Raw genomic sequence first — 18,184 nt, 5'->3', positions numbered from 1 at the left:
AGTTTTACCAATCGCTTTTTCAACTCCATCCAAAAACTTCTTGTCTCGTTAGACCGCACGATCATTGCTCTGAAACAATGGAGAAAACGTTTACGCGAAAGTCTTTAAGATACCACGTGATCAAGAGCCAGCGATTGTCTACCGTTTCTGAACTGCTGCTTTTCATCCCGAGCGACGGCGACGACGACGACAGAACCAATGTCAACTTTTTCGACGTTTCACTTGTAGACAATTGAATGCGGGACAAAAAATAGCCGCTTTCCAGCTCGTTTGTTTTCATTCGTGACACGATTCCCGGTGAACTTTACGCTCGCGATTCTCATAGCCGTTCGTTTCACAAACCGTCACGTATTCGTTTAAATTAGTCGAAAAGAGTCGACGATTTTTCGTTCATCCGAACCGGCCAACCGATACGAGGGCTTCGCCAATTCCATTATTTTTTCATCAACGATAGAGCACCCAATATGCTCGAACTGTTCAAGCCCGTTCAAGATCTCTTGCAAAGCGAACCTGTGAGAGTCGACAATATCGTTTTCAGGTTACACTCACGAGTTACTGTCATTCTTTTGAGCATTTGTGCCATTCTCGTCACAGCTAAACAATACTTCGGGGAACCGATCACCTGCATTCCTGACGCATCGATTGGTAAGCTGTGAAAAAGAAAAAAATGGTTCTCATTTCATTTTGAATACTGTGGACAGTTTAAATCTACATTTTTTTTTGTTGTTTTAACCAAGTTTAGAGAAAATATCTTCCACCGCTCTCATTTCTCATTGCAACATTAAAAATAGTAACTTTTCGTTATAAAAAAAAGGCTCAAAACGTCAGTTTGATGCAATTTCCGAGTGGAAAATAAATTTGCTACGATTCTTTCTACTGGCTGAGAAAAAGTCTCGTTCGCGTAGCAACAAAAGGTAGATACACCGTCGCGAGTCAAGCAGACGTTCTAGGAAGTATGAACTTTAGTAATTTCACAAAGTGGAAAAAGGAGGGAAAAAAGGAGAACAAATGACTTGACACTATTAAAAGTTGTTTGCTGATGTGGGAGAGTGTGCGAGGCCATTGGAGTGGAGCCTTAGACTTCCGGTGCTTTCGCACTCATCCCGAATTTTCTTCGGGCTCGACGTCGCTCTTTTTTTTTCTCCGCAGGAGAGATCCCTAAAGTTCAATATCGAAAAAGAACCAAGACGAAGAGAGAGAGAGAGAGAGAGAGAAGTTGAGCGCGCTTTATTTTCTGAAAACGGTTCATGGAAAAGCTTTCTCGAACAAAAGTTTCGGCAGGCGAAAAAGAGCTCGGAACAAGGTATAAGTAGACCGGGCAGCAGAATGGATCGCTGATAACATATTGCGGGGGAGGGCCATTTGCAACTCACTCTTCTCCATTCTTCCTCCCGTACCTTTATTTTTCCCTCCATTCGAAAATATCGCGAAGCTCTAAGCCATGCAGAGGAGAAACAATTGCAGTTAAGCCGAGCATCGCCATTCATTTCGTTGCGATCAATTCCCGAGTTTCCTCAATTTTGAGGCCTCGTTCCCGGCCAAATGAGTTTCCTTTGGTGCCAAGAACGAGGTCAAACAACGAGAGTGGCAAAAAAGAGCTCGAGTAGGGAGTCGTGCTCTTCGCACGGGTCCGAACGAGACCCGGAATCATGAGCTCCCGAATCACTCTTTCCCTGCCTGCACCAATCGAAATTGCATATTCTTTATTTTTTTCTCCATTTCCCAGATAAAGAGCCGGTGAACGCTTATTGTTGGATCTACAGCACGTTCACGGTTTCCCGCCATCTTCGTGGAGTCCCTGGCAAAAACGTCGCGAGTCCAGGAGTCGGTCAAGCTTTTGAAGACGACGAAATTCATCACCATCGCTACTATCAGTGGGTCAGTCAAACCCTTCCCGTCACACACTTTTCCTTTCGTTAATTTCCTCGGAATTCCATCCGTGTGGGCTTCGGGGGTCGCTGGTCACGAATCCGAACTGAAATTTCAAAAACCAAACGAATTACTGGAACGTTTTATTGCCCGGAAACATTTCAATATTTTTTTTTTACAAAAACCCGGACCAGTAGATTTTTAATAAATTCTCAACGAATCTACCAAGTTCATTAAAGTTAAAAAAATTGCGTCTCCATTTCCACAGTAGATCAATAGAAAACGTGCTCTTTCACGAAAAATTGCGAATTCCCAGTATTTTTCGTATTTTTTTGCATGAAATCAAAATGAATAAATTTTCATGATTTTTTTTGTATAAATATTCAACGAGCCTCCCACATACCGAAAGCCCGCTATTTGACCCGGCAAGAGTGATTAAACGGTCGGAAAGCTTTCGAAAAAACCTCAAAAACTAACCACTTGCTATTCGCTCGATTTTCCAAGATATTTAAATAACCGAAATCTACTAAAAGTCGTGCAATAAAAATCGTCGAAGAGAAGCTGTTTTGCGAGAGCGAGATAAATTTTATCCTCATTTGAGTGGTTGTCGAACGCCGGAGAAACGTCAATAACTTATGCCCTCAGAGTGAGCTGTTTTTCTTACGTCGTAAATCCGGGAATATAGAATCGCTAAAGTAGAAAAACAAAAAATTCCATAATCCGGTTTTCCTGGAAAGTTCGCATCGATATTTTCATTTCTTTCGTTATTTCCCCCCCCCCCCCTCCCCCCCACCCCCCCAATAATTTATTATTGACTGTAAGCTTTATAAATAAAAGAATTCGTTGGAACGTAAGCCCCGACGGATGGACAGAAAGAACTAAATCCTTTTGTACTTGACAGTTCTCTCTCGTCTTTATACTACATCGAAAGAGAAATATATAGATAAATCGGCATCGCGAGAACGGATAATCCGATTGAATCTGCTGGGAAATCCTTAAATCTCGTTGTCGTATTTTTCGCTTGATGTAACGTAGCCATAAATGCTTTTCCGAGGCTAACTCACTCCTATAACAAGTCTATCTCATCTGCTTTTCTCTCTGTTTATCTCTATATATGTATAAACATCTCTTCCCCTAGCCCCTTCCATCCCCCCCCCCCCCCCTCGCCATGTCGCCCCCTCCATTCGTCTCTCTCTTTCTGTGTATATCATACGTGCAACAGGTATGCTTCGTCCTGATACTCCAGGCGATTCTGTTCTACACACCTCGTGCCCTCTGGGGAGTCTGGGAAGCTGGAATAGTGGGTCATCTCGCAAGGGATCTCTCGGCCCCTTTTCCTCCTCGTGAAGCTTGGACTCACGAGAGAAAGCGCCAGCTCGTCGAATATTTTGCTCTTACGTCGGTTCACAATCACAATTTCTATGCCTTCCGATTTTTCATATGCGAACTTCTCAACTTCGTCAATGTGGTAAGCCGCCTGCGCGAACGAGGAAAACGAATAAAAGTGCATTCGTCGCTGCGAGCGAGCCGAACTCGCTCCGTCGAATAATTCACGAAAGTTTTCATACACTTCGCTATCTTTGGTTGAACGGAATATTCACAGGCTGAAAGAGAAAAAAACAGCTCAGTCGAGATAATAAAGAAAGTCGATTTTAAAATGCTTTTTTTGGATGCGATTATTAATAGAGAAATTTCAACAATACACGGAGAGAATTAAGAGGTTAAAATTACCGTTATAGCACTCGAAACTGGAAATAATATTTGATTTCCATAGAAATGTCCTGGAAGAATTTCCGGCCGTACAAACTCTTTCCGTTTATATTTCTGCAACGATAATTTTGACCCCTTAATTTTCCATGTATACGCAACTGCGATTCGTTTTGACAGTGACGCTTCGAAACAGCGGAGCGCGTTCGTTTTAATGGAACTTTACAGTAGTTTAACATGTTTGAAAATATGAAAGGTTTTTTTTAACGAAAAACGTCAACTGCATGCATTTTCTTTGAAATGTAACCCCTGGCTTTCTATTTTTTCAAACATTGTTTTTGTTTCAATTAAAAAGTATTTTTGTCGATGCTATAATAGGGGCGACAAGCGAGCTTCGCGAGCTTTGATCGTCTCAAATTGGACTTGTGTGCTTTGCGAGCGCCGATTCATTATTTTGATAAAAAAAATTCATTCTGTATTTTCAGACAGGACAAATATATTTATTGGACGTTTTTCTCGATGGTCAATTCAGCTCGTACGGAGCATCAGTCTCGGCGTTCGCAATGGAGGCTAAACCCTTCGACCGAATCGATCCAATGGCAAGGTTATTCCCAAAAGTGACAAAATGTACGATTCACACATTCGGTTCCGGTGGTTCAACACAAACACTCGACGCACTGTGTATTTTACCGCTGAACGTTGTCAACGAGAAAATTTTTGTTTTCCTATGGTTCTGGCTCGTTCTGTTAGCTGGGATCAGCGGTTTAGCTATTTTTTACAGGTGATTAATTATGTGTTTACTTGAAAAATTAACGAAATCGCAATTACAGTTAGTTTTCATTAACCACGATTAATTGCGAGTCGAAAGTGTCGCACAGTTTCGCGGTGTTGACGCTCAAACTGGGAACAGTCAAAACGACCTCAACGATGTTTGCAGTTTGTTTACATCGTGTTTCAAAACCTCGATGCACAAAAAGTAAACAAAGCGTAAATCTCTCGTTTTCGTGTAATTTTACGTTAAAAAAACTAAGTTTTCCCTCTGCAATTATTTCTAATTATACATGGTAATAATATGCAAATACAATGAAGAGGGCTTTTAACGGTGGCGCAACATCGTCCCTTTCGTATTTTCAGAATAATCGTTTTTACTCAACCATGGGCTCGTGTTTACTTACTTCGTGGAGTCGTCCGAGTACTTCCTCAAACAATAGCAGCGCGTCTCGTAGAGAAACTTCCCTTTGGCGACTGGTTCCTTTTGTATCAGCTTGCACACAATGTCAACCCCATCGTTTATCGTGAACTCGTAAATGAAATTGCAAACTCTCTTAGTGACAAATGTATTCTGTGATTAAAAACCATCACTTATTCGTTGCTTTTGATTTTGCAACGTTTATTTGTTTTTTATTTTTATCGATGAAACAAAAGTACAAAAACTGTCGCGAAGTTTTTTCATCTCTTTCAACAATTGTCTTAACGTTACGTAATTTTGCACTGCCTACGATTATCTATGTACATACAAACATGTAATCCTTTCCATTTTATTGAAGTTTTTGTTCTGCTTGTCTGTTACTTTTCAACTGCCATCAAAATTTGTTCTATATTTCATTGGAACGTGAACGAAAATTTTTCAAGCATGATTCGATCATTTCTTTTATAACTCTTTGACAAAAGTTCACGCACTTCAAAACTTCAATAAACTAATAAACTAAACGCATTTTTCTAGTGTGTACAGTGTAGGATTCTGGAATAACGAAATTTAAAAGAAGAGTAAGACGCCACCTGCCTACTTTTCAGGGGATTTTTAATCCAACCGAAACTTTACCAACTGCGATAACTTCTAGAAAATACTGAACTATTTGCTAGATGGCGTAACGAAACGATTCTCGTAACTATGTATATTTAGCGAAGGGTTAACCGCTGATATTTATTTTTGTTTATGAATCCAGTCATCTGTAAGCCACGTCAATGTCCAGGCTGTAAAAAATTTCATTTTTCATAGAAACTAATAAATAATTTTTCTCCAATGTTCGTAACTTAAATTGACAGTAAATCGAGGGAGCTATGATAATTATTTTGAACGCCAAAATTTTAATGTCTCGAATTGAATTTTGAATAAAAAAGTGTCCCTTTTGTTTCGTCGCCACACCCGATCTTTCCATTTATCAGTATATATATCCCTACGAACATTCCTTGTGAGTATTCCTAATTTTTTTCGTTTCATTAATCATTCGATAACCAGCGAAATATCCAGATCGTAAAAATTCCAAGTATTTGTGAATCCTGTCAAAACTAATGATTCAATTTCCGATCGAGGCAAAATATATTTTTCAAATTTTTTTTCGAATTGCTGAATTTTCTTCCCATTCTATATTTTTTGGAAAGAAATAACAACAGGACTGGTAAAACTGAATAGAATTTGAATCAATAGAGTGTAAAAGAAAGGTTAATTCTTGTCATGAATCTCTTCTGTTCTCTGGAATCGTTTATAGCGATGTTTTTGTTAACTTAATTTTTCCTATTCCAATGTAAATCTTTAGTCGAAGAACGAAACAAGAAAACTTGTACTCGAATAATGCAGAATCAAATTTTTCTTCTAAATATTGTATGTAACACGGCACAAAATAGTTTACAGAGCATGTTTTGTAAAGAATAGTTAACCAGTTTACTAATAAAAAAATAGGAAATAAAATGTACTAACTCAGTGTAAAAATGCTTGTTTTCATCCAGAAATTGAATGCAATAAAGACAATTTGTTTCACTGCATGAACTATCAAACCACTTTAACATTTATAAACTCCTGAACCCGACTTCTGAATGATTTTTTGAGGAAAGAAGTATTTTAAAAAACTGATTATGGAAGAGAATTTAATGAAGCCAGATGTTGTGTTAATAACCAAAGACGTCATGGTTCCCTTGGCTCTGCCTCCGTCAGCTACCAAAATAGCCATAGGACCATCGGTATTGAAAAAAAAAACCCAAATCGTTAAAATGCGGAAAAACAAACTCGCAGAGATTCAACCTATATCATTTTTCCTCAATGATGCTCTCGAGCATTTGGAATCTCAGAAGAAGAAAGAATATCTTGGACAAGATGTTCTTAATAAGAATGAATGTGTAGACAGCTGCAAAAACTTTGAGAGGCAACGTGATTCGGAGGAGACAATTGAAATCTTCCATAATCGATATAATTTAGAAAAAGAAACTAAAAACCCAGAAAACCAGCATTATTCAGAGAAGAGTATGAATTTCGAAAAAGAAGAAAATGCAAGATACAGAATCTCTTACGATCCTAAACTCACAAAGTCTCCAGACAGTTCCTGGAGAGCTAACAGTGCGCTCAGTCCCTCGGCCACCAATGTGCCAAAATTAATTCATAAACTGAATCATGATATGCTTCTGGTACCGAGTTCATCAAGATCTGTAGTATTGAACAAGGAATCCAGTAAAGTCGAAGAAGCCTCATTTACATGTATAAGCCAACAGGAAAGCATTGGTCCTGGATGTAAAATTAGAATGAATTTAAAAAGTCCCAATGATGACAATCCAATTCGAAAATATAGCTTAACAGAAATTGATTCTCGCTTCTTGAATGGTATTAATTCTCAAAGTTGTTATAGTTCTGATACTCAAGCGGATGAACCAAAAAATTATGAGGAATGTAGGGTAAAATATTCTTGGGAAGATCTAGAAAATTGGATTCCACCGTCTCAGAAGAAAAATCTTGTAATCAATGAAAAAAAAACTGAAGTTAGAGAAGCAATAGAAGATAAAAATCACGATTGTCGGATTAAATATTCGTGGCAAATTATTGGAACAGGTGTACAGACATCAGAAGATTTAATACAAAGTTTAGTCGCTAGAGAAAAAGAGAATAATAGAAATTACCCCTGTACTGTGAAGTATTCCTGGCAAATTATTGGTACCGGTACCCAAGTGTCTTTTCGTGAAAGCGCAAGAGATCCTTCAAAGTACGAGAGGGATTATTGGGACGGGAAGATATTGAAAGGGATGACAAAATCAAAGAATCAACCTTCGGATATCGGAATATCCTCTAAATGCAAAATATTGTATAGTGAACAGTCTCAGACTACGTCTGACAAAGTTCTCCAAGCCGATACATCTAATTGCGAAGTTAAATATTCTTGGCAAAATTTAACAAAGCCTTACTTACAGATACCTAAAAACTTTTAAAAAAATACCCATTGCATGAAACCAAAAAATTTGTTGCAGTTTTCTAATTGAAAAAAAAAAAAACGTTAAAAGGAAAATTCGGTTTTGCAATAGGAAAATGGAAGGTCGTTTTGCTCGTCGCGATAAATGAGAGAGCAAACGCTGTTTAAGGAAGAAAACAGAAGGAAGACAAGAGCAATTTGTGAGAAATGGATTCAGAGATTGATTCATTGGCGCTGGACGCTCTGGATGAAGACATTCTGGACAAAACATTGAGCGCTCCTTTTGATGAGACAGAACCCATTATGCCAACGTTGGAATCACTAAGATCTATAAATATTGAAAACAACAATGACAAGGATCCTCGTAGTGAAGAACTGAAATTACGATTGACCAATGCTTTGAAAACACTGGAACAATTTGACGAGCTAATTGACTTGAACACCAGTTTGGATAATTCGGATGTTCCTCTGAGAGATAATGGTGACTTGCCTGCTGAAAAATTAGCACCGCATGTTCAAGATGATGTTAAAAATATAATATCGTCTGCAGAAGATTATATAATGAAACTAGAAGATCAGTTGGGAGATCTCGACATTGCTGATGAACAGGTGAATTCATTTTTTCAAATAATCCAGTACAATATTCAACTGAATGAATTTCAATGCTATAAAACTCTTCTAACCAAAGAACTTTTCTTAATAACGTTCCATTTCCAGATTATTAGAAATGCAAACAGGGTAGCCCAAGAAATAGATTGCACGTATCAAGATTTGATGAACAGAATTTGTCGAGAGATAAACAAAAAACGAGATCTATTGAGACTGGAAGCTGAGGTTTACATGAATGAGAGTCTTGGTCCATTAAAAGCTTGCAGACATCAAGTCAATGCTCAAATAAAGAGCAGTCGAAGCTTTGTAGATGAGCTTCGAAGGGCTTTGAGCAATACAAGCATGGGGAAACTTCAAGAAGGCAAATTCAAAGAAGCCAGCAGTAATTTAGGAAGGTAATGACAAAATTTCCAAAAATTTTATCATAATCGTAAAAGCACTTTTCCTAATCAACAAAAATATTTTTTTTTGTTCATTCTACAAAGAATTCCAGCAGTGCCACAGCCAGAAGAGCTTCCATACGTAACGTTCAGTCCACCATCGAAAAGTATCGTCGACACGACCATAAAAGAAATCTCCGAGCTCGGAAGTGTTTTACGGATGGGACCAGCGGAAATCACCGAGATAGAAGAAAGACCGGGGTCTCTGTTTGTCAAATGGCACATAGCAGATCCGGAATATGCATCGGAGGAACAAAATTTCGTAGTGCAAAAAGCGAGTGGCGAAATTTACGACGTGACTTCCGATTCTTTCGAGACAGTCTACGAGGGCCCTGAAACCACGTGTTTCGTCAGAGATCTTCGAGTCGATCAACCTGTAACTTTAAGAGTTGGATTGTTATCAATGGAAACTGCTTGGAGCGTTCATCGTTTTGCCAAAACAAAAATATCACCGTACAGTCAGTAGTTCTCGATCCTTTTTCTCTGCAAACCACTGTAAAGATAATAATTTAATAAAACTGAATAACAGGTTGGACTCTGGATAACAAGGACTACATGATAACGAACAACGGAAAGGTCGCTGCCAAAATCACAGATCGAACGAGTACTTTGTTTTCGCAAAATCCTCAAGTGGATTCTAATCAGATAATCGAATTCAAGGTAAACTTTGCAAATTTAAATAAACGTTGTTTGAATGGAGAGTTCTAAAAATATTTTTGTTCTTACAGTTTTTAGAAGTCTCACAAGACAGCAGAGACAACGAGGGGATAGCGTTGGTGTCAGAGAAAATGGGAATTGAGGACGATCTAAGAAAATATGGAAATTTGGTGATAACACCGTTGGGTAAAATTTTTATGGACGGTGAAGAAAAATTAATGAGATTGCCAAGAATACGTTTGGGTACGAGAATAATATTTATCATACACCGAAAGGACGACGAAACGTTGAGAATAAATATAGAGTCCGGTGAAAAAGCTGTTACGTACGATTGGAACGTACAAACACCTTTATACTTTGCTGCCCGATTTCACGATTTCAACAAATGGAATCTCATGGTTAAATAGAAGAAGAATGTTGTCCAGAACATTTTATCGTTTATTTACAGATTTACGTCCAACGTGTTTGTTTACTTTTTTATATCTTATTATCGTTATATATTTAAATTTATAATAAAAAACATCAGAGTCATGTGCCTTATGAGAAAATGTCTAATTTTCATTAATCGTCAACCAGAACATCCCCTGCAGCCACAGTGTATACATTCCACTATACGACCTTCTTCCAGTTTTCCCTTGGGTACTCTGCAGATACAATTCGTTCCAAAATTCGTATCCCTCGTCTGTATGCATCTCAAACAGCATAAATTTTCATAGCCTACTTTTTTCCATTTTGCTATGAGATTTTTGTCCGCAATGTTTTCATTCAAGCAGTAATCGTACAATTCTGAAAATCATAGATAAACAAAAATTACAAAAAATCCGACCCAAGTTCTCGTTGAAGCAATTGTGTTAGTACTTTGCCATCAAGTTTAAACTGAATGATTTGCAAAATATCACAAAAACACAGGGTATACTTAATGACTCAGTAATTCATTAAAATTCATTCAAAAGAACTGCTGTTAACGAGTACGATAAATAAGACAAAGAACAAAAGATTCAGTGGTTTTTATGAGTAGAGCAATTTCAAGATTGTTCGAATTCAGTTACTTTTTTAAGTGATGGCAAATCTAGAGATTCTGCAGAACTAAATATTGTAAAATATTGCAGCTTGTTACAATTAATGTTTATTAGTGTTGGTTTTTAAAAAGGTAGAAACATCATTTGTGAGGTGTTCAAATGCGATTAATGGGAGAAATGTCTTACCTCTGCTGATTGCTTTCCTTCGATAGAAAAGGTCGTAAATGTATCGAGACTTCTGATGGTGAATTTTGAAAATTGGCCACAATGATTCCTGTTTGCGTTTCCCCTCATGTGGCTCCGTTTCAGCTAAATTGTGTCACACAAATTAATTAAACACGATATGGAGATTCGTAAACTGAACGTATTTTAGGGTTATCTATTATTCGTGTTAATATGATTGAAAATTTATTCGGTTCAAATAATTGGAACACAACGTTTACTAACCTTCTCGCATCTTCTGCTCCAATTCTTCGAGAGTAGGCTCGATCAACTCCCAACCATCCGGAGGCGATTTCTTGCTTCTACGTACTTTTGGCATTGCGATGCGTCACTCGTTTTTACACTGATAGCAATCAACAAAAACGAGGATCGATCAAGCTGGACGCTTTATTCAGCTTTATTATTATGCTTCCGTTGCAACGGTTGTACAAAACAAACGGCTCAATTTCTGACCACGCAGCTATATATATACTGAAGCCCTATTTTCATGATTTTCTCATAACGTGTGTTTTTAGGTTATACATATATATCTGCAAAATGTTCAGTCGGTCAAAATTCCAGACAGTAGCATTTTTATCGACTGAGCCAAGTTTTTTTCTCATATATATAAGCAAAACGTGCATGGATATATATGATTCTTGTATTAAAGTAAAGTCGATATATAGTATAGTCGTGGGTGCTACGAGTGTAGTAGTGTCAATCCTGACTTGCTTGTAAATAAATAATAATTATGTCGCTCGATCAGACTGTATGCGAAGGTAAACAACAAAATGTAACGAAAGCATCGAAGTACATTATAAAACATTGTTCCATTGATATCGGCGAAGGATGATACGTTTTACGAATTTTTTGACCTGTTGACCCGCGCCTAACCTCCAAGTTTGAATATAGTTCCCATATAGTTGCTAATAACAAACAGTATTCTGGCAAATTTATTACGAATTTTATTTTTGTTGATGACCCATCAGTATTGTATTATTTTACAGATTTGAAGGCTTTTGAGAGACGTCTTACTGAGGTGATCTCTAGCTTGCAACCATCCACATTAAGGTGGCGAAGTATGTAATCATGAATTCTTCCCAATTTTTGCAGAGAAAATAGAAATAGAAAAGTCCAAATCGTTATGCAATGATGTTCAACAAAGGCAGTTTTGAAATTTGAATCATAGCCAATACATAAAAAAATATGTCTTCTGTTGCTTAATTCTGGCAATCTTCAAATTTCCTAGCTATTTGTGTATTCTATTTGAGACTAAACATGATGTTAACATTGTTGAGGGTAATATTTTTTCTGTGATAAAAATGTACAAAATATAATGACAATTTGAAAAATTCCTCCACATCGAATGAGATTTAAATTCTCATAAAAAAGAGAAATTATTTTTTTTATTCGATAAACGAGTTTTGACATAGTTGACAGAATACTAGAAATAAGAGAATAAAAAACCTATGCATAAAAAATTGTGAAGATCACTGTAAAATGTTACCTTTTTTTCAGTACTTTTAGGTTTCATTTCCGTGTGTACTGCTGTAGGAGCCTGGCACTGGCTAACAGATCCAAACACATCGGCTGTGTCTTTTACTCAAAGCCTCTACAATCACCCTATATTTACACTTGCTAGTATTTTTCTTGGTAAGAGCTTTCTCGGACTAGACTGAACCTGAGGCTAGAAAGAAAGTTAATTTTTCAACTTTTCCATACATCTTTCTCTTTGTCCCTAATGAAACAAATGACTTTGATTGAAATTTGAATGAACGAAAACCAAATAATGAGTTTTAATGTGATTATTTCACTCCACAGTAATTCTGTTCATGATGGGTGTACACAGGCGAGTAATAGCACCAAGTATAATAACGCAAAGAGCCCGAAAAGTTCTTGGTGATTTCAACATGAGTTGCGACGACACGGGCAAGCTAATTCTGAAGCCAACAAGACCAGCTCATCCGCACGAAACTTGAATAACTTAGTAGGACCGATCTCAAGATCAAAGTGGTAAAATCATGTTGAGTTGTATCCGCATGGTGGAAGGCCACCAATGGTTTTTGAGTGAGAAAAAGAGAACTGTTAATAAAACCAAACTGCAAGATACAATCAAGTGAGCCTATTGACGAATAAGCTAACAAGAGAACATCAATCGTTCAAAATGAACGTCTGCAGTGTCCCCAAGATAGTGAACATGTCGCCAACGATTCAGACATTTTTTCGTGTATATTTCTCTATTATTTTCTTTATTGAGACTGCTGATGTGAGATTAAGTTTATTTTGACAAAAAATGTGAAAGTCGAACACAAAATGTTGAAAATGACGTGACAAGAAAATTGCGTCTTCCTTGTTGATTTTTCAAGTACTAAGACGAACTAAATGTGCCGGAAAAGGATCAGTCTACGAGTATGAAAAACATTGAGCTCATCGAAGAGGTATCATATATTTTGCGATGATTGGGAAACCTTGTTATGGACAATCGAAATATTCGATAAAAAAACCGACGTACAAGTCGTATCGCATCCTTGAGTGAACAAAAATACACTAATGGAGGTGAAAAATTTTATTCGTAGCTATTTGATTGAATGACTGAGCGAGATGAAATTCCGGTTTAAAAACCCTGTAAAAAAAACAAAGTGTGTCAAAGATTCTTGATGATTCTTGAGAGGATGAAAAATAATAATGTTTGTTATTTCACATTGGAAACATTTATTCGTGTACTTCATGCTCCTTATTATTTCTCGCCATGCTCTACAAGCGACACGTTATCTTTGTATAAATACTTCCATTTTCATTTCCTTTAATTATTATTTATTATTAAATATTGGATGCACAGTTTAGATATTAATGTTGTCTTTTCATCGGCTCTTTCATTTCGTCTACCGATACAATCAATCGGAAAATTTGCATTTCTTATATTTGATTCAACCTTAAGCAAGTATTCTTTCAGTCCTAGAAAAAAATCGTCTCGACTGAATAGGATCTTATGTACAGGGGATAACCAGATCCACGATAAAGTGTGCAAACTACATTGAAAATAACATTGTCCTAGAATAATGAATTGCTCAACTAAGAAATAATGAACAGTGTTTTCAAAGTCAACTAAAGAAGATAGTTAATCAACTAACTCAGTTGTGCGTGCAATTGCAAAGGTTCAAAACTAAAATTAAGCTCGTTCCTTAACATATTCATGTTCATTTGATCTCGTACATCAGTTTTTTTTGCTGTTTCTCCACTATCATCTACGATGATTTCTTAAATAAGCACAATTTAAACTTTCCTCATCAATTCATTTGGCATATTGATGAGCTGCTCTTTTTCCATTGAAAAGATCGTTGATAGTGGAATTATTCAGAAAGACTTTTTGATGCTTGTTGTTTTCTGTTTATTTTTTTTTTTTATTTAAACAACGATTCGGAGCCTCAAATGAAATCGGGCATGCATGCGGTAGAATGTAGTTTTTCGGAAACTATCGACGTCTAGAAGATTCGCAGTGATTTTATTGTTGTTTTTTCGTTTTTCAATATTTTATGTTTACGGTTTTTAATATACTCTATTTTGGTGTGACTTTTCCAATGATTGGATCGGTCTGATAGGCGTAAAATTTTTGTTCTCTTTTGTGAAATATACAAAAAATATCGATTTTCTAAATACTATTTAGTTTACAGAAAAAACGATAGTTTATTCGCTCTTTAATATCTAGGCTGGGTAACATAATTGAATTTCATTGTATTCTACCGATTATCGAAGTTTTTCGCACTTTAAACAATAACCACTGATCGTTGATCAGTGACTTAAAAGTTCCAACAAAACAGCACGCGATTGGAGAAGACACTCGCTTTGTATTTTTTTTTTTTTTCAAAATAACATTGAAAGTTTCAGTTTCAAGGGGAAAGTGAGGAACGACGAACGATTTGATTGCTCAGCATTTTTTTTTCGAATCCCTTTTCATGCCATCCGGGGAACGATGATTCTTTTTTCAGATAATCACAATTTTTTAACAAAGATTTACGCATTCGAAATCAACACGTACATACACGCACTAATACACGCACCATCATTTATACCGACATTCACACTTTAAGGATAAACGTAAGGCTGAGAGCGCACGAACTCAGTCTTTTTGTCTCCCAAATAAGACACAAATAACCCATCTTTGTTGGCGCTACAATTTTCGTTTCTTTTTCTCTCTTTTCATTTTTGTCTGGGTTTTCATCAACCTTGTAACATAAACATTATGTGGGAACTATGTTTAATTCGTCTCGGAAACCCGTAGCAAAGTAAGAGCACAGTTGGACTATTTTGTGTTGCAAACTAGTGAAGGGAGAACAGGTCACCGGCCGATGGAAGAGGCGCGAGGCCGCCGGTCACGTCAGGTAACTGCGTAAGGTCCGGAAGATTCGAGATGTGCGATTTTACTTCTGATCTAACTGCGCAAACTTTTTTCAATTTTTCTTTATAATCCTGAAAAAAAAGCAACGAACGAAAACACGAATTATTACAAGTTTATATTTTCTCGAAAAATGGTGATTTCATCTGACTCACAACAGTTTTATTTATAAACTGTTTTTCGAACGTACGTTTACTTTTAATGAAAAAAAAATAAATAAAGCTCGAATATTTTCTAATTCCTTAACATTCATGGAATTTCGTTTACTGCTCAACTTCTATGGGAACATCCATTTTTTTCAAAGCCCTTATGTCCAGAACTTCAATGCAGTCAATTTTTATTTATTATTCGCATCTTGAGCAAAATTTACCTCGAGCGTCGTCTGTGCTTGTTGAAGCAATTGTCTCTGAGCTAAGGTGTAATCCCTCAACATGGTAAGAAGCCTGCGACGATCTTCCATTTCACCTTGGAGTCTACCATTGTAATCAGCCAAAAGTGCAGCCGCTTCGTTGACAGCGATGCTCAATTGATCGGCTGCTGCTCTGTCCGCAAGATTAGCAAGCAACGAAACTTCAGAAACTTCGGGCGGTAAGGACGCTATGCGTTCCCGTACGGCTGCATCCGAAGACGCGGTATTTTCCAAATCCTGGAACCATCGAAAACGGTCACCAGAGTTGCGAATAAATTGTTAGAAACAAAATTGACAATATTTTTAATCCTGTTTTATAATTTGTAAGCGTAAGAAGAAATTAAGTAGCATAAATTTAACAAGTTTATGAAATAAAAATTATGAACAGAGAGAAATAAAGTTTTCAACATTCAAAACTCGATGCTTTCTCATTTACAGGTATTTATCTGAATGAAAAATTTGACTCAATTCTGTTTGATACTTGATGGATATAATAGCATCTCATTTTTATCGGGTTTAGATAGTTTATTGATGTATACATATTTTATTATATCAAGAATGCTACAAACTGTAGAGACCATTAAAGCTTTTATTAGTTCCTCCGTTTCTGGGGGATCCCCCGCGGGTGTTCGTGGGCTCAGTGTCACATGAAGTTCTTTGGTACCGTCCACTTCAACCTCCGTTTCTGACTTCTTTCGTTCTTTCTTTTCTGGCTCTTTCTCTTTTTTCTGTAAGGAAGAAGAAAAATTTTGTAACTTCAAATGGTCTTCATTGTTAATCGAGTAACAAGACAGAGGAATTAATAAGAAACAAGCTGTTTTCAACAATACATGAATAACTCTAGAGCACCTTGATTTTTTTCTCTTTTTCAATGTCATTTCGTGGCTTCTTTCTCGGAGGTGTGCCGGGCTCTTTCATCGGTTCGGTAGCTGCGTCAAATGCTAATTTAAATTCGGTTATTTGTGCCTTGTCATAAACACCTCTTTCCTCCCAGATAGTCAAAAGCCTGTTAAGACGATCTCGTGTCTTTTCGTCAAAACCCTTCATATGCTCAAACGCCTTTGGAAGCACGGAACCAAATTCTTTGCCAAACTCTGGTCCTTTTTTTTTACTGTTCTGAATAACATCGTTTGCCAAGTACATGAACATCAGCTTGCGGTTATCCTTTACTGAAAAACAAAAACTTATCTTACAAATTGTAGACAAGACTGATTTTTCTCAAAAACTCTTTCTGCTTTCGATGACGAAAATCAAAAAAAGCATGGATAGGAAGAAAAATAGGATTCGAAAAATTGATAGAAAATTCATTCATCAAATGAAAAAAAAATTCATATTTTTTTTAACAAGTTTATTAAAACAGAGTCTAGCTAGAGAAAACCAGATGTGCAAAGTGCACAAAAATTAATAAAGCTTCGAGGACTAAAAAGTAAAAGGATGCGTTTCAATAGAGTTTTTTCAAATTGAAAGATTCAACGCTGTATGAATATTGTTTATTCTCAAATGTATTCAATAAAAATTAATAAAAAAGGGTCGATAAAAAAATTATGGATGGAAATCAAATAAAGATGATATAAAACAAAGCATCATTCAAAAAGTTCATTGGAACCTGCGCAAAATAAAACGTCGAGAGAACAAGTAATATTCACGTTGCGCTACGTGGGTTTAACCTAAAAATGTACCGATGTCGCCGAACTAGTTAAAAAGTATGTAGTCCTCGGTTAAATAGAAAAAGAAGGTTTGGATATTGCGACGAAAATATAAAAGTACAAGAAAACATGAATTTTGAGGACAATTGGATAAACGGTTCTGCTGAAACAGTGATATAACATAAGTGATGTAAAAAGATTAAAAATGTTCCTCTGCTCACCCTTGCACATTTCCTTGTACCAGACTTTAACGATAGTTGGATGGTGTTTTCTGTGATGTATAAGCCACAAGGACAAGGTTTGTATGCTTTGTTGTGATGGGTTTAAATCCATGAGTTTTTTAACGAGTGCACTTTCGGTAAAACCTGCCATTTTTTTCTCGCGAACTTATGAAAAATAATAAAATGAAAGAAAAAAAAAGTTTGGCAAGCGATCGTGAGGCTAGCCCACTAGCGAGCACCGCGAAACGAACACTCTCGTTGCAAACCCGGTACAAGGCGCACTTCCAACTATACTGCTACTGCTACTGCTGCTTCTCCGAGCTGCGATTTTCTTCTTTTTGCCTATTTGTACGTAGAGTAAGCGACCCTTGCTTGAAAGTGTACATTATGTCTCGATTCGAGGGACTCGACCGTAAAAGTAGAAATCGGACAAAATCAATTTGCAACTCATTCACGTTATTTGATAGCCACTAAATAATGTACTGCTTACTGATTTGTAGTTCCTAAAGGTAAAAAGATTCTTTTTTTCTAAATATCAACAATTTCAAAACAAAACACACTGCTCCGGTTATTTTACAAAAAGAAATAGTGCAGAATCCAAGAATTTACTGCGCGTTGGTAAGTCAAAAATCGTTTACCGACTGTTCGTCTCTTTCATCGTGACCTTGAGAAAGTTACCATCAGCGCGGGGCTTTTTGCAATGACCATGAGAAACCTTCGTCGTTAAAAAATAAAGTAGGAGGCGAACAGTCGAACGAAAACAGCTAAAAGCCGTTGACGTAGATGCTTTTGAAATATGTTGAAAGAAAAGCGGCAAAATATATGCTTCTCATCGAGATAA

At 36.8% G+C, this 18,184-nt stretch overlaps 5 protein-coding genes across 5 annotated transcripts; 3 read left to right on the top strand and 2 right to left on the bottom strand.

The window, feature by feature from the left end:
• The first annotated feature begins 464 nt into the window (after positions 1-464).
• On the top strand, positions 465-6,339 carry LOC122415242 (innexin inx2-like). The gene is made up of 5 exons (XM_043427227.1): positions 465-645; positions 1,727-1,878; positions 3,008-3,337; positions 4,062-4,357; positions 4,711-6,339. Exons 1-5 carry the CDS (start codon positions 465-467, stop codon positions 4,922-4,924), a joined length of 1,173 nt encoding a protein of 390 aa, XP_043283162.1. The 3' UTR covers positions 4,925-6,339.
• On the top strand, positions 5,528-10,002 carry LOC122414498 (cytokine receptor-like factor 3). Its single transcript, XM_043425822.1, has 6 exons — positions 5,528-5,768; positions 7,861-8,357; positions 8,466-8,752; positions 8,843-9,255; positions 9,327-9,457; positions 9,526-10,002. Exons 2-6 carry the CDS (start codon positions 7,956-7,958, stop codon positions 9,859-9,861), a joined length of 1,569 nt encoding a protein of 522 aa, XP_043281757.1. The 5' UTR covers positions 5,528-5,768; positions 7,861-7,955; the 3' UTR covers positions 9,862-10,002.
• Positions 9,875-11,169, bottom strand: l(1)10Bb (BUD31-like protein). The gene is made up of 3 exons (XM_043425824.1): positions 10,921-11,169; positions 10,660-10,782; positions 9,875-10,240 (listed from the first exon to the last, which is right to left on the bottom strand). Exons 1-3 carry the CDS (start codon positions 11,012-11,014, stop codon positions 10,023-10,025), a joined length of 435 nt encoding a protein of 144 aa, XP_043281759.1. The 5' UTR covers positions 11,015-11,169; the 3' UTR covers positions 9,875-10,022.
• Positions 11,170-11,325: 156 nt separating this feature from the next.
• Cnep1r2 (CTD nuclear envelope phosphatase 1 regulatory subunit 2) lies at positions 11,326-13,383 on the top strand. The gene is made up of 4 exons (XM_043425825.1): positions 11,326-11,453; positions 11,682-11,753; positions 12,193-12,327; positions 12,496-13,383. Exons 1-4 carry the CDS (start codon positions 11,426-11,428, stop codon positions 12,651-12,653), a joined length of 393 nt encoding a protein of 130 aa, XP_043281760.1. The 5' UTR covers positions 11,326-11,425; the 3' UTR covers positions 12,654-13,383.
• Positions 13,384-14,458: 1,075 nt separating this feature from the next.
• Positions 14,459-17,647, bottom strand: LOC122414499 (regulation of nuclear pre-mRNA domain-containing protein 1B). The gene is made up of 5 exons (XM_043425823.1): positions 17,344-17,647; positions 16,326-16,645; positions 16,055-16,204; positions 15,438-15,713; positions 14,459-15,141 (listed from the first exon to the last, which is right to left on the bottom strand). Exons 1-5 carry the CDS (start codon positions 17,492-17,494, stop codon positions 14,992-14,994), a joined length of 1,047 nt encoding a protein of 348 aa, XP_043281758.1. The 5' UTR covers positions 17,495-17,647; the 3' UTR covers positions 14,459-14,991.
• Positions 17,648-18,184: the final 537 nt, after the last annotated feature.

The sequence above is a fragment of the Venturia canescens genome, chromosome 8 (genome assembly GCF_019457755.1).
Source record: "Venturia canescens isolate UGA chromosome 8, ASM1945775v1, whole genome shotgun sequence".
NCBI classification, from domain to species: domain Eukaryota; kingdom Metazoa; phylum Arthropoda; class Insecta; order Hymenoptera; family Ichneumonidae; genus Venturia; species Venturia canescens.
This window is presented reverse-complemented; position numbering and strand designations above follow the sequence as displayed.